The 14,376-nt window shown below is 36.7% G+C and overlaps 1 protein-coding gene across 1 annotated transcript in view; it reads left to right on the top strand.

The window, feature by feature from the left end:
* The window catches only part of LOC107670604 (spectrin beta chain, non-erythrocytic 4-like), a 77,030-nt gene that overhangs the window by 48,752 nt on the left and 13,902 nt on the right, over nucleotides 1-14,376 (top strand). The window contains exons 20-23 of the mRNA XM_016463246.1: nucleotides 9,546-9,809; nucleotides 12,370-12,591; nucleotides 12,674-12,763; nucleotides 13,819-14,097. Of these exons, the coding sequence (XP_016318732.1) occupies nucleotides 9,546-9,809; nucleotides 12,370-12,591; nucleotides 12,674-12,763; nucleotides 13,819-14,097 (855 nt within the window). The remainder of the gene's footprint in view (nucleotides 1-9,545; nucleotides 9,810-12,369; nucleotides 12,592-12,673; nucleotides 12,764-13,818; nucleotides 14,098-14,376) is intronic.

The following is a 14,376-nucleotide window of genomic DNA, read 5'->3' as shown; positions in this document are numbered from 1 at the left end:
GCGCGATGCAATGCAACGCAACGCGTAAAAAGACAGTATAAGTCATTATAATCAGTAATTATGTCCCCACTGGATGCAACAAATGCCTCGTTTGTAATGGGTTTTAATGTTGTCTCGTCGCTCCGGCCGGGACACGGCATCAACAGTATGGTGAGGGGCGTAACATTTCCGTCTCACGCTTGAGGTATTCGACCAATCACAACGCACTGGATAGCTGGCCAATCAGAGAACACCTCGCTTTTCAGACCGATGAGCTTTGTAAAAATCGACGCGTTTCAAAAAGGCGGGGCATAGAGGAGAAACAATAATGTACAGTATGTGGAAAATAATGTGTTTTTTGAACTTTAAACCGCATAAACACATTTCATTACACCAAATACACAAAATAATGTTCTTTTTAGCAGCATCATATGACCCCTTTAATAAAAATCTGTTACACTGAATGACAGTAGAACATTATTCCACCCATATTTTGACATTTTATTCTCACAAAAGTTATCTGAAATATTCGAGACTTGCATTTAATATGATTTCTGTGTATATAAAATAACATGTAAATTTAATTTGATGCAGTCACCAAAACGGGAAATCTCGTCTTTGACCCTTATATTTCCAGAAATGTAACCTTTTCTGTTAAGGGACAATATTTGGATATGATTGTCATTTTTTAACATACATGATGGCACTCTTTTTTTGTTTGTTTGTTTTATAATATAAACATGCATAATGATATACGTTGTTGTCCTTCTTTGTCAAATACTTCCATGTAAGTAACTTACAAAGACAAATGGTCAATATGAATTGATAATTAATTTCGCCTTACAGCACGCAAAAATATATATATATAATAACGTATAACTAGAGCTAAATCTGTAAAAAATTACTATAATTAAAAACTATAAAAATCAGAAGTTTCCAATTAAAAACAGAAATTCACCAAGATATAATTTCTTTTTCTGTCCAATTTTGATAACACTTTTTTTTAAGTGCCCCTATCATGCCATTTTTAAGGTTCCTGATATTGTTTTGGGAGTCTCCTACAATAGGTTTTCATGCATGCAAGGTCAAACCACACTTTCATTTTCTCAAAATATGCATTTAATATCACTTAATTTTCCAGTGATTCTCAAAGGATTCGTTCGAAGCAGTTCTAAGTTTCAATCTCTCTAAATACCTCCTTTCTAAACCCCTCCTCAGATGGCCCAGTCTGTTGTGATTGGTCTACTGCATACAGCGTGTGTCGGAAACGATACGCCTATTGCCATAGTTCCGTATTTTGAACGCTCGATAGATAATATAAATATCTATTATTTATCATACTTGCAGGTTGTGATTCAGTGGAGCCAGCTGGTCCAAATAAACTGAGCCATCTTTCAAGAGCAAGTGTTAGTGAATTCTGCGTTGAACTCCCCGAGATTAGAGAAGCAGTCGTCAGTAAAATGACATGTTTGAGGGTGTGTCAAGTTGTTAATGGCCAGCGAACGTAGAACATAGGCAGGCATTATGCAAATGTATTACCCTGTGACGTGTAGCTGTCACGGAAGTGGGATTCGAATTACGGACGACTCATTTAGGCTGTTTAGAGTCGATTCTTTCTTTTGGGAGACAATAACTTTAATTGTCGTGCACTTTTGGCTTTACAACGTTTTAGATCGTTTGCATTCACATTCAGCTATATTACACACTGCATGAAAGACAATATTCAAAATGACATAATAGGGGCACTTTAAGATAAACTTGTTATAGTGTGGTTTTACAAATAGGTACTGAGTAATAGTAATTAGTAACTATGTACTTACTATAAGGTTAGGATTAGGGTTTGGTTGAGGGGTTAGTTGTTTGTAATTACAGTATGCATAAATTACTGTTATTAGTAGGGCTGTGAATCTTTGGGTTGACAGCAAATCGATTCGATTCACGATTCACAGGTTTTCGATTCGATTCAAGAACGATTTTCGCAAATTCAGAACGATTCAATTCAATTCGTTTCACAATTCAATTCGATTTGATTAACGATTCAATTCTATTATTATTTAAATGCTTCCCCTAAATTCTTTAAATGCTTTGTCAAGGGGGCAAATTACACAGCAGCCTTTATGGTTACAGAACCAAATGATATGTCAATTAGCACTGCATCATTCATAAATTTTATTTATTTATTGTGTTTATTGTCTTAACGTTTCGGTTCATTCTGCTTTTTATTGAGCTTAGCTGCAGCGACAGATGCCTTTGTCCATATTAGGCATTTCCTGGCACGTCTTAAGTTCTTTGAGCACAAGATCACTTCTCTTTCAGTGCGAAAACTTCTTTATCTCATTTTCATAAAATAAAATACTATAGTATTTAACTGTTCCTCTCCATCGGCGAATGATGATTCTGAAAGAAAACACGCCCGATGTCTCTTTGCTATAGCAACGAACGCTACTTTCATGCATCTGATTATCAGATAAACCTCGCGCTCTTATTTCAAGGTTGTTGTTAATGCTGTGGTTATTTTAACAGTTTCCTTCGTGCATTCGGTTCAACGACATTGTTAAAACACATTACTTCGACTGCTCGGGTAATGTCGTCGGCATGACCGAGAGCCATTGAAAAACTACAGAAAAGTAAAACTACTTCACTTTAGCATTACTGGCCACGAGTACTAAGGAGAGATCACACATCAGCTGCTCAAAAAATATGTCAGTGAGACAAACGGAGTGCGAGCGCAATCTTGTGACAGTCACAGGCGGTAAATAGTGGAGCACGTGAAGGAGAGATGCGAGGCACGAACACTGTTCAAGGTCTCCATTCATTCGTGCTTGTAGTAATTTAATGTGTATATATTTTGAAAGCATTGAATCGCTATAGAAATCGCGATTCATGCGATTCTTAGCGTTTTAAATCGATTACTGTCCGAAATCGACGATTCAAAAATCCATGTTTCAAAATCGATGCATTGCATTGTCAGGGTTTGTAATTGATGCATCGAGAAAATGAGTGAATCGGTATATTAGTATAGTAAGTGCATGCAATATGTAACTACATAACCTTAAAGTGTTATTCAAATATTTTTTCTTGGCCCCTTTTAAGTTTTTAATTCAGCTTCAATTAATATTTCTCCATTTCTTACAATTGTCCTTAAAGGATTGTTTTCATCCTTAAAGGACTTTTTGACATTAGCATAATGTCTCCTGCCAAAACAATGTTTCCTGGAGGGTATTTATTATGTTTTACGCCTTTGGGAATTGTGCTAACAGCTGGGCCTGTGGAAACTAATTCCCAGAGCAATATGGTGTACCTCACTAGTTCAATATTGTGTGTCATTGGGTTCCTTGTGTGCTTACATACATGTGATCTCCTGCATATTAATTACCAACGTTTCAATAATCTGATTTTAATTTGCCACCATCTTGAAAGGACATGCAGAATCACAGAGACAATACCGCTTTCATGAAACTTCAAGAGTCCTACTTTGTGACTCATTACACACTCATACACCGATTATCTGTCTTATTCCTCCCACCACCCACCTCTCCCACACCTACTCTTCTCTCAAGTGTACACTCTTTAGTGTTTTGTCATCATCACAGCAAGGCGACGCTGAAGTCAATGATGTGACTGTGAATGCATGCAGTGCATGTTGGGAGGTCAGGCCAGATTCCTGAGGAGGCAAAGAGAACGAGAGGCTGTCATCGAGAGAGAGATGTTACGTAAAGCCTCTCGCAGCACCATGTTTAACCCAGTTCTGCTGTGTGAAACTGCTCTACTGCACACCAAAACCACTACAGTCCTCCAGCTCACAAAATAAAGCTTCCACAGTGGGGATTTCACAGCGATGCCGTGTAGAAGAACCATTTTGGGTTCCCTAAAGAATCTTTCAGTGCAGAACAGTTCTTAAAAGAACCATTTTTTCTTAATGTGAAGAACGTCTGGATGTATGGATTTTGGGGTGAAATGTGACCCTGGACCACAAAACCAGTCTTAAGTGTCAATTTTTCGAAATTGAGATTTATACATCATCTGAAAGCTGAATAAATAAGCTTTCAATTGATGTATGGTTTGTTAGGATAGGACAATACTAGGCCGAGGTACAACTATTTGAAAATCTGGAATCTGAGGGTGCAAAAAATAAAGTCCTTAGCAATGCATATTACTAATCAAAACTGAAGTTTTGATATATTTACGGTAGGAAATTTACAAAATATCTTCATGGATCATGATCTTTACTTAATATCCTAATGATTTTTGGCATAAAAGAAAAATTTATCATTTTGACCCATACTATGTATTTTTGGCTATTGCTACAAATATACCCCAGCGACTTAAGACTGGTTTTGTGCTCCAGGGTCACATATGTGACTGGACATGTGATTCATCCATATGTCTTTGGGTACATTTAAACAACAATGTACTAAAAACAGAAAAGATTTTCCTTTGCGTTTTTGAAAAGTTTCACATACAGATGACATTGTTGTCAAAATTATCCCCAAAAACTACTAAAAATGTCGTATTATTCATGCCATGCCATTAGTTGCCATGTTACTTTGTAAAGAAACACTATGCACCTGCACACATACCTATAGTCTGAACACGTAATATGCGTCCACAGGACGTCACTGTTTTCACAAATTCACATTTTTGTAGTTTACACAGAGACAATAACAGTATCGTTTTCAAAAATGTACACTTTGAAAACCGTTTTGAAAACCCGTTCTCCCAAAGGCTCCCAAAACGATATTCTGTTAAACCAAATACACAAAATAATGATCTTTAAAAAAGCATCATATGACCCCTTTAAAAGAACGGGCCAAATCCGTTCTTTGTTGAAAACGGAGTCATGTAAATGCCCCCTTTCTCAGCCTCTGTGTTCTTATCTCACCTTCAGGCATACAGAGCAATAAATATCCATTTATAATACACAGCTAATGTAACCTTTAGAGGTCACTTGTCCTATTTCCAAGCTTTGTTCTCACATTAAAAAAAGACTCTGCAGCAGCTGTTGCAATGTGACATGCACGACTGGGACAGACTCCCATCAGATTGCACATATGCAACATCACTGAGAGGTGCTAATAATGTGGAAGCTGCCATTACATGCCTCTATACAGCATTCAAATCACATATGTGTTCAGCTCCGACTCATACGGTTTCATGTTGACAAGTAGTAATAAAATAAATCATTAGTTTTAATGCAGTACTAATCATTTATTTTCATTATATATGTCAGTGTGAGCTAAATCGTGTTTGGCCATTATAGTCATCACCCTGGGTTAACCTCTCATTTACATACTTAAAAAGCATGAATATTTAATTAAACAAGCATTTTTTAGTTTAGCACTGCAACTCAGGCAGGATTCATAAACGTGAAACATTGCTGATTCCAGAGTTTAAACTGTATTAACCCGGGGTTTAAAACATTTATTTTTTATACATTTTTTTGTATATTATGTAATTATGCTTTAATTGGATAACATATTGTTGGCAGTAAAAAAAAAGATTTTTCAAAGTTGTTAATAAAACAAAGAAAATTGTGCTACATTGTACAAGAAAATATTATTTCAGTCTTTCAGTACTTCAACTTGTCTTGAAGTCTTTATACTTTATCATGTTTAATGTTTAATTTCATGTTTAATTCACTTGTTTCTTTGTAATTATTTGAAATGGACTTGAGTGAAACCTTACACCAATTTTTTTCACTTCATAGCTACATGCATCCAGCTTTGTTTTTTCACATACTTTAGATAGCCTGTGATGTCATTGATTGGCTGTCGGCATGTGTGTGTGTGTGTGTGTGTGTGTGTGTGAGTGAGTGGGTAGCAGCCGGTCTGATTCCTGTGCTCATGGGCATCATTTCCATGGTCACTGCTGTATCGCTGTACCAACCCCCTTCCCTTCAGCCAGTCCTGACAGGGAGGATGAATTATAATGGTTGGCAGTGTTGGGAGAGGGACGCTGCATGTTTGTATGTGCATGTGCATTTTAGGACTCCATGGTCTGTGTGGAGATCCAGTGGGGGAGGGGCAGTGTGTGTGTGAGGTGTACCAGATTAGTCTGTGCTCATGCCAGCTTCTGTAGACCTGTCTGTAATACATATGGAAAAGCGTTCTCTAAAAACATCTTTTGCACAAGAGCATTTGGAGAACAAACAATGAAAAACAGAAATGGAGATATAAATAGGTTTTTACATTTTCTACAGAACGTTTGAGTGGTTGTTGATCTTTCCCGTGCAAAAGTTGTGGCCGTTGTGTTAGGGTGTTTGCAGGTCATTGCTATGTGGTTGGTAAGATGTTTCGAGTATTTTTTAGCATGTTGCTATGCGATTGCTAGGACATTCTGATTGGTTGCTATGTAGGAGTTACTTTTTACCCTTGTGAAAAAGAAGTACACTTTAGCAAACTTAGAGTACTTGTTATGGAAACAATATACTGAAAAAAAAAATACTTAAAGGGATAGTTCACCCAAAAATGAAAATTTTGTCATTGATTACTCACCCTCATGTCGTTCCAAACCAGTAAGACCTTCGTTCATCTTTGGAATTCAAATTAAGATATTTTTGATGAAATCCGAAAGCTTTCTGACCCTGCATAGACAACAACACAACTGAAATGTTTTATGGCCCAGAAACGTAGAAAGGACATCGTTAAAATAGTTACTGTGACATCAGTGGTTCAACTCTATTTTATGAAGCTATGAGAATACTTTTTGTGTGCAAAGAAAACAAAAATAACAACTTTATTCAACAGTTTCTTCTCTTCCGTGTCAGTCTCCGCCGCATGTTCACGAGAGTACCATGACACATGCGTGAGATGCTGCTGATGATGCAGGAGCCGGAGTTCTGACGTAGAACGTCTATCTGTCTTAGTTCATCGTCTGTATATTCTGGTTTAAATAAGTAAGGCTGGGCAAAAAATTGCAATTCATCCTCTCTTTCGAAATCTTCAGACATGTTAACAAAGACATGTAAACATCAGACACGCTGTACATATTTTATGTACAGCTTCTGTTTTCTTCTGCTTGTAAACAAAGCGCAGTGCATATGGGTTCTACATCAGAACTCCGGCTCCTGCATCATCAGCAGCATCTCATGCATGTGTCGTGGTACTCTCGTGAACACACGGCGGAGACTGACACGGAAGAGAAGAAACTGTTGAATAAAGTCGTTATTTTTGTTTTCTTTGCACACAAAAAAGTATTCTCGTAGCTTCATAAAATTACGGCTGAAGCACTGATGTCACATGGACTATTTTAATGATGTCCTACTACCTTTCTGGGCCTTGAACGTGGTAGTTCTGTTGCTGTCTATGGGAGAGTCAGAAAGCTCTCGGATTTCATCAAAAATATATTAATTTGTGTTACGAAGATGAACGAAGGTCTTACTAGTTTGGAACGACACGAGGGTGAGTAATTAATGACAGATTTTTCATTTTTGGGTGAACTATCCCTTTAAGTATGGAAATGTGAAACATTGTTTATGATAAATTAAAATATGTTAATGAAATTTCTTTTGAAACTTGTGTCAAGTATATAAATATTTTTGTAATTACACATTTGTAATGAGGAATTTAGTACATTTAAAATATAGTAACTTTAAACGTAATATTGAATTGTTACTTAAAATGAAATGTGCTTTAGTATGTAGTAGTACACATTAAAGTAAGTGTACTTTAAAGCACGACAAAAGATTATTAAAACAATGATTTAAGATGTACTTTAAAATGTACTTTTAATTTGACTTTATTGCAAAGTGCACTTTTTAAAAGTGTACTTAAGTGTGTACTTAAGTTTTTACTCTCTTTGTAAGTATACTAAGGTGGTATTTAATTTAATTAATATTATATTACCAGCAAGTACAGTTCTTTCAAAATATACTTCTAAGAGCTGAAGTACACCACAAGTGCACATTTGATACAATTAAGCATACTTAGTTTCACAAGGGTAGTAATAGTGAACGTAGCTAATAGTGTCAATAACAGGCCTAAAGGCCAAACGTACCTTCTAAAAAAACTGTTTCTATAGTTCTAACTTTTTTTATCTAAATGTGGAGGCACAGATGAGTGCCTGAGGAACAAACAGACTTCAGCAGTTTTATAATCTGTGTGTGTCTGTGATGGAGCATCTGCTCTCATCGTTAGATCAGCTTTCTCTGTCCTGAGCTGATCTGAAGTGACGCAGGTGCAGTTTTCTTTTAGGTAGGCTGGAGTCCAGACGTGGCCAACTGTACTCATGTGAATCTGAATCCGAAATCAATCAGTTGTACTCTCGTTATCGCTGTGCATTGTGGGATTGAACGAGTGCACTCGATAAAGTCCACTAAGGTTTCGGACACCACTAAATATGGCTGTCCCCACAAATAGTGCCCTATTTAAAGGCATAGGGCGATTTTGGTCACAGGGACAGTCCTCAGCACTCCTGTGATCACTGTGAGCTGATAATCATTAGTTAATCTATCAAATTTAGCCAGCGTATTTTTACAGATGTGCTTTTATTGTTAAAAGCAAAGATGGAGGATGTTGGTGTCAAATCTTTAGTTAAAGGCGTATGTTTTCTATAGTAACAAAAATAAATAAATACTACACGCTTGTGAAAACGAGGTGCACTTAATTATATTTAATGTGCACTTGTAGTATATTTTTAGAAAACTGTACTTGCAGAAAATAATATAATATTAATAAAATGAAAGGCCACTTAAGTGTTTCTTAATACACTTAAGTACACTTTTAAAAAGTACAGTTTTTAATAATGTCAAATTCCAAGTTTTACTTTAAAGTACATTTTAAATCTTTGTTTTAAAAATCTTCTGTCATTCTTTCATTTTTTTTGTCGACTAACTTGCTAAAGCACATGTAAAGATTGTACTTGATTAGAATTGTAACTATAGGGTGTTTTTTGATATTATAGTTAATATATATTTTAAATGTACTAAATTGTAACTTCATTACAAATGTGTAATTAGAAATGTTTAAATACATGATATGCAAGTTTCAATAAAAATGACACTAAAGTATAATTCTTTTTACTATAAAGTACACTTTAACATTACTTCAAAGACAATAGATGTAATTATGTTGCAAATTACATATAAAAATGTACTATTTATGTAAAAAGTTCAACTAACTCCAAAGAGAAAGGAAAAATTGAAATCGCATCATATGACCCCTTTAATATACAGTTAAACTATAATACGTTTTCATTTAATTATATATAACATGCAAATAATTGTCTGAATACATATTCAGCTCGCACTTAAATATATAATTATAATTTATGCATTTAGCAGACGCTTTTATCCAAAGCGACTTACAGTGCATTCAGGCTATACATTTTTTACCAGTATGTCAAATATATACTTTTAAAGTATTTCCATAATAAGCACTCTTTTAAAAAGTATTCTAAAGTGCACTTTTTATCTTTTTTTTATTTAACAAGGGCAGCAGTATTTACGAATCCTACCTGGAAGCTTTCATTACTTTTGCAGTTCCATTTTGTGCCACTATTGGAACAGAAGCGTCAGTTTTCACCTCTGAATACTGATGGTTTTCTCTGTCTGTTATCTGTTTTCTCAGGAGGGCCAGCGGTTAATGCAGGAGAAGCCGGAGATGAGCGCGCTGGTGAAGAAGAAGATGGAGGAGATCCGTGAGTGCTGGCAGGATCTGGAGAGCACCACCCAAGCCAAAGCCCGGCAGCTGTTCGAGGCCAACCGGGCCGACCTGCTGGTACAGAGCTACTCCAGCCTGGACCAGCGACTCGAGCAGCTTGAAGGACAGCTGGCATATGTGGACTACGGCCAGGACCTGACCACTGTCAACAAGCAGCTGAAGAAACTACAGGTCTTTACTCTTATTTCACAGACACACGTATCAGCAGCTTTCACTTCTCTCGTAAGTCTCACAAGCTTAGAAACTCTTTGTGCATCAAGATGATGTTTCCTCCAGATTTATTTTTGATCTGTCAGATTGCTGGTTTCCAATGTGCCTTTAATTTGCTCTTTATTTCTTTCCGATTCCTGTGCTGAAGACTTTTCTTTTCTTTTCCACTGCTGCATTTGCTGGTAATATGAGCCTCATCACTGTCCACCGTATGAGTGTGATATGACCTTCTGAAAAGAGAAGAATCAAGTTCAGAGGATGAGTGAAAAGAGAAAAGGGAAGTTTAGAAAAAAGGACAAGTGATGTGGGAGAGGAAGAGACTATGCAAAGTGTGTGTGTGTGTGTGTGTGTGTGTGTGTGTGTGTGTAAGGGAGTGTGTGGTTTTTATTGTGTTATATTTCCTGTCCTTTTATACATCAGCATATTTCAAACCTTTTGCCTTCAGTAGCATTTACTGTAATTAAACATTTAAGCTCTCTAAAATATTCAAATATGTTAGCTCTCTGTCTCTCCATTTAGGTATGCCGGTCAAAACAAAACATTTCAAGTAGTAATTCTAATTCTAGATTCTTTTTAAGGTTCCGTTGCATTTTTTGTAATACTCCTTTAGTTTGATGTTAACTGTGTTTAAGTCAATGAATTGCTGCTTCTCATTTCAGAATGAAAATAACAATGGTGTGTCTGTAATAATAGGTCACAGGTTTGAATCCCATTACTGTAATTACTGTAGCCCTGAATATATTGTGTTGGATTGGTCAATTACTCTGGTACACTTCACTGTCTTAATTTATGTAACATCTGAGCCGAATGGGTTACGGCATGTGGATCTTTCTTTACACTACCGTTCAAAAGTTTGAGTTTGGTAAGATTTTTAAATGTTTTTGAAAGAAGGCTGCATTTATTTAATGAAAAATGCAGTAAAAATAGTAATATTGTGAAATTTTATTACAGTTTAAAATAGCTGTTTTCTGTTTTGGTCATTTTAAAATGTTTTTTTTTTTCGCCATGGCTCTCAGCTGATCTGAGTTCAGTTTCAGCTCTGTCCCCACATCACTCCACCCTCATCACCATCAGTGGTATTGTAGCATCTTCATTTCGCTTTCTTGATTTGCACACACCCTCTGTCTTTCTTTCAGTTTGCTTTTATGTTCTTTAAATTCCCATCAGTCTTCACCAGAATATATTTCATATGTGCATCATAGGTTGCGGTCAGTGCAGGCTGACCAGTCCTATGAAGCATCTGTGTGTGTGCCTTCAGTAGCATTTACTGTAATTAAACATTTAAGCTCTCTAAAATATTCAAATATGTTAGCTCTCTGTCTCTCCATTTAGGTATGCCGGTCAAAACAAAACATTTCAAGTAGTAATTCTAATTCTAGATTCTTTTTAAGGTTCCGTTGCATTTTTTGTAATACTCCTTTAGTTTGATGTTAACTGTGTTTAAGTCAATGAATTGCTGCTTCTCATTTCAGAATGAAAATAACAATGGTGTGTCTGTAATAATAGGTCACAGGTTTGAATCCCATTACTGTAATTACTGTAGCCCTGAATATATTGTGTTGGATTGGTCAATTACTCTGGTACACTTCACTGTCTTAATTTATGTAACATCTGAGCCGAATGGGTTACGGCATGTGGATCTTTCTTTACACTACCGTTCAAAAGTTTGAGTTTGGTAAGATTTTTAAATGTTTTTGAAAGAAGGCTGCATTTATTTAATGAAAAATGCAGTAAAAATAGTAATATTGTGAAATTTTATTACAGTTTAAAATAGCTGTTTTCTGTTTTGGTCATTTTAAAATGTTTTTTTTTTTCCTGTGATGCGAAGCTGTATTTTCAGCATCATTACTCCAGTCTTCAGTGTCACATGATCCTTCAGAAGTCATTCTAATATGCTGATTTGCTGCTCAAGAAACATTTATTATTATTATTAATGTTGAAGTTGAGTTGTGCTATTTAATATTTTTGAAACTGTGATTTTTTTTCAGGATTATTTGATGAATAGAACATTCAATAGGACAGCATTTATTTGAAAAATAAATATTTTATTAATTATAAACGTCCTTACTGTCACTTTTGATAAATGTAATACATCCTTGCTGAATAAAAGTATTCATTTCTTTCTAAAAATCTTACAGACCCCAAAATTTTGAATGGTAGTGTATGTCCTGATACCTACTGTAATTTGATTGTAATTTGGAATTTTCAAGGACTTAAGCTTTTTACAAGCACATTTTAATATTAATGAGCTAATGAGTTTTCTTTGGAAGTTTGAAAAGTTTATGATGATGTCATAACTCACTTCCTGTCTCCTTTGGTCTTTCTGGTGTTCTTCCTCTCCTCTTTCTGTCGTCATTTTTAACTGTGCTCCACTGTGCTGAACTGTGTATTTCTCCATCCCTCTCTCTTTGACGTCCACTTCGTTCTCCTGTGCATCTTTCCTGTTATACATTTCAACCGATCTCTTCATTGATGTTCTTTTGCTCATTCATCATGTTCACTCCACTTCCACCTCTAACAGACGATGGAGTGTCAGATGGAGGAGTGGTATATAGAGGTTGGAGAGCTGCAGGCCCATGCGGCCTCCATCCCTCAGCAGGGGCAGGTGGAAAAGGTCTCCGAGAAACAAGCCGGTGTGGAAATGCGAATTGTACGACTGATTGAGCCTCTGAAAGAGAGACGTCGTATCCTGCTGGCCTCTAAAGAAGTGCACCAAGTGGGCCGTGACCTTGAGGATGAAATTGTGAGTTTAACAACCTCATTATAACCATTAACTTTAATATATTTTGAAATGTGCCACATGTTGTGAATGTGTTTGTCCGCAGTTGTGGATAAAAGAGCATCTTCCAGTGGCCACTTCTCAGGAATATGGGACAAGTTTGCAAGCTGTACAGCAACTCATGAAGAAGAATCAAGTAAGACAGCGTCAAAAAAACTCTATATCTTGTGGAGAACAGTTTAGACCAGCATAAATGTTAAAGGGATAGTTCACCCAAAAATGAAAATTTTGTCATCATGCTACATCTGGTCTAAAATTTAGTGCTTTCACCTTGTCACATTGTGAAACTGCATATTTTGTAAATTATGCTTGGCGGGCCACATTTAATATATTTTAATAGACGAGCTGCGGGCCGTTTGAAATTCATCCATGGGCCAAATTTGGACACCCCTGCCTACTATGGAAGTCAGTGAGGACCAACAACAGTTTGGTTCTTCAAAATATCTTCTTTTGTGTTCAACATAAGAAAGAAACTTATCCAGGTTTGGAATGACATGGCAGTAAGTACATGATGACAACATTTTCATTTTTGGGTGAACTATTCCTTTAAAGGGGTGATACGACGTTGCTAATGGGGGCGTGTTAGAACGAGGCATTTTAGGTAGGCGTGGCTGACTCTTTTATAAAGAATATCTCTTTGGATTTGAGACTTTAGTCTTTGCAACTTTACAGATCTTCTTTATGCACCAAGGGGTTGTCAAAGTGGGGTTATAATTTTAGGTCTGTATGATTTCCGCAATGTGGAAAACATGGACGGAATTGCAGAATCCAGTCATAAAAATGGAATTTACTGTAAAACACTTAGAGTCACGGAATCGTTGTAATTGTGGTGTGGACTTTCCTCTTCTCAAAGAATTACAATAATTTATTGTTCTTAGCGTGAACAGGCTTTTAGGCTACTTAAAATGCTCTATCCCAATGGTTCCCAACCCTGGTCCTGGAGGCACCCCAACACTGCACGTTTTGCATGTCTCCTTAATCAAACACACCTGATTCAGGCCATCGGCTCATTAGTAGAGACTCCAAGACCTGAAATTGGTGTGTCAGAGAAAGGAGATATGCAAAATGTGCAATGTTGGGGTGCCTCCAGGACCAGGGTTGGGAACTATCCCACATTATTCTTGTGCTCAACAGAAACATATAGAGATATGGATATCGCTGACTGTGTTTCTCATGGTCATCTCCTCTCAGAGTCTGCAGAGGGAGCTTCAAGGTCATCGTGGACGTGTGGAGGATGTTCTGGAGAGAGCAGGTGTGATCGCGTCCATCCGCAGTCCAGAAGCAGACAGCATCAGGGCTGGCATGGAGCAGCTCCATCAGCTGTGGGAGGTGCTGTGGACCGAGACCGAGCACCGGCAGCTCCGGCTGGATGTCATGTACCAGGCGCAGCAGTACTACTTTGATGCAGGAGAGGTGGAGGCCTGGCTCAGCGAGCAGGAACTGCACATGATGAATGAGGAGACGGGAAAGGTAGGAGAGGAAATCAGAGAGGCCATGTGGGGATGGGAAACACCAAATAGCCATTCTGGGGTGCTGTTTCTATAGGTCTTAGATAAAATATTATTTAAATTAAATAGTATCAAATAAAGTAATTAATAATTTTAATAAACAAAACATTAGCTTTCTGGCTTGTGTATACTGTATGTATATATATATATATATATATACATATACACTGTGTATAATTATTTGACCCTCTAACTCTAGCACTCTCTATTCTAATTCTATTCTTTAAAAAAACTCAATTTT

The sequence above is a fragment of the Sinocyclocheilus anshuiensis genome, unplaced genomic scaffold, assembly GCF_001515605.1.
Source record: "Sinocyclocheilus anshuiensis isolate Anshui unplaced genomic scaffold, SAMN03320099.WGS_v1.1 scaffold140, whole genome shotgun sequence".
In the NCBI taxonomy this organism is placed as follows: Eukaryota; Metazoa; Chordata; class Actinopteri; order Cypriniformes; family Cyprinidae; genus Sinocyclocheilus; species Sinocyclocheilus anshuiensis.
This window is presented reverse-complemented; position numbering and strand designations above follow the sequence as displayed.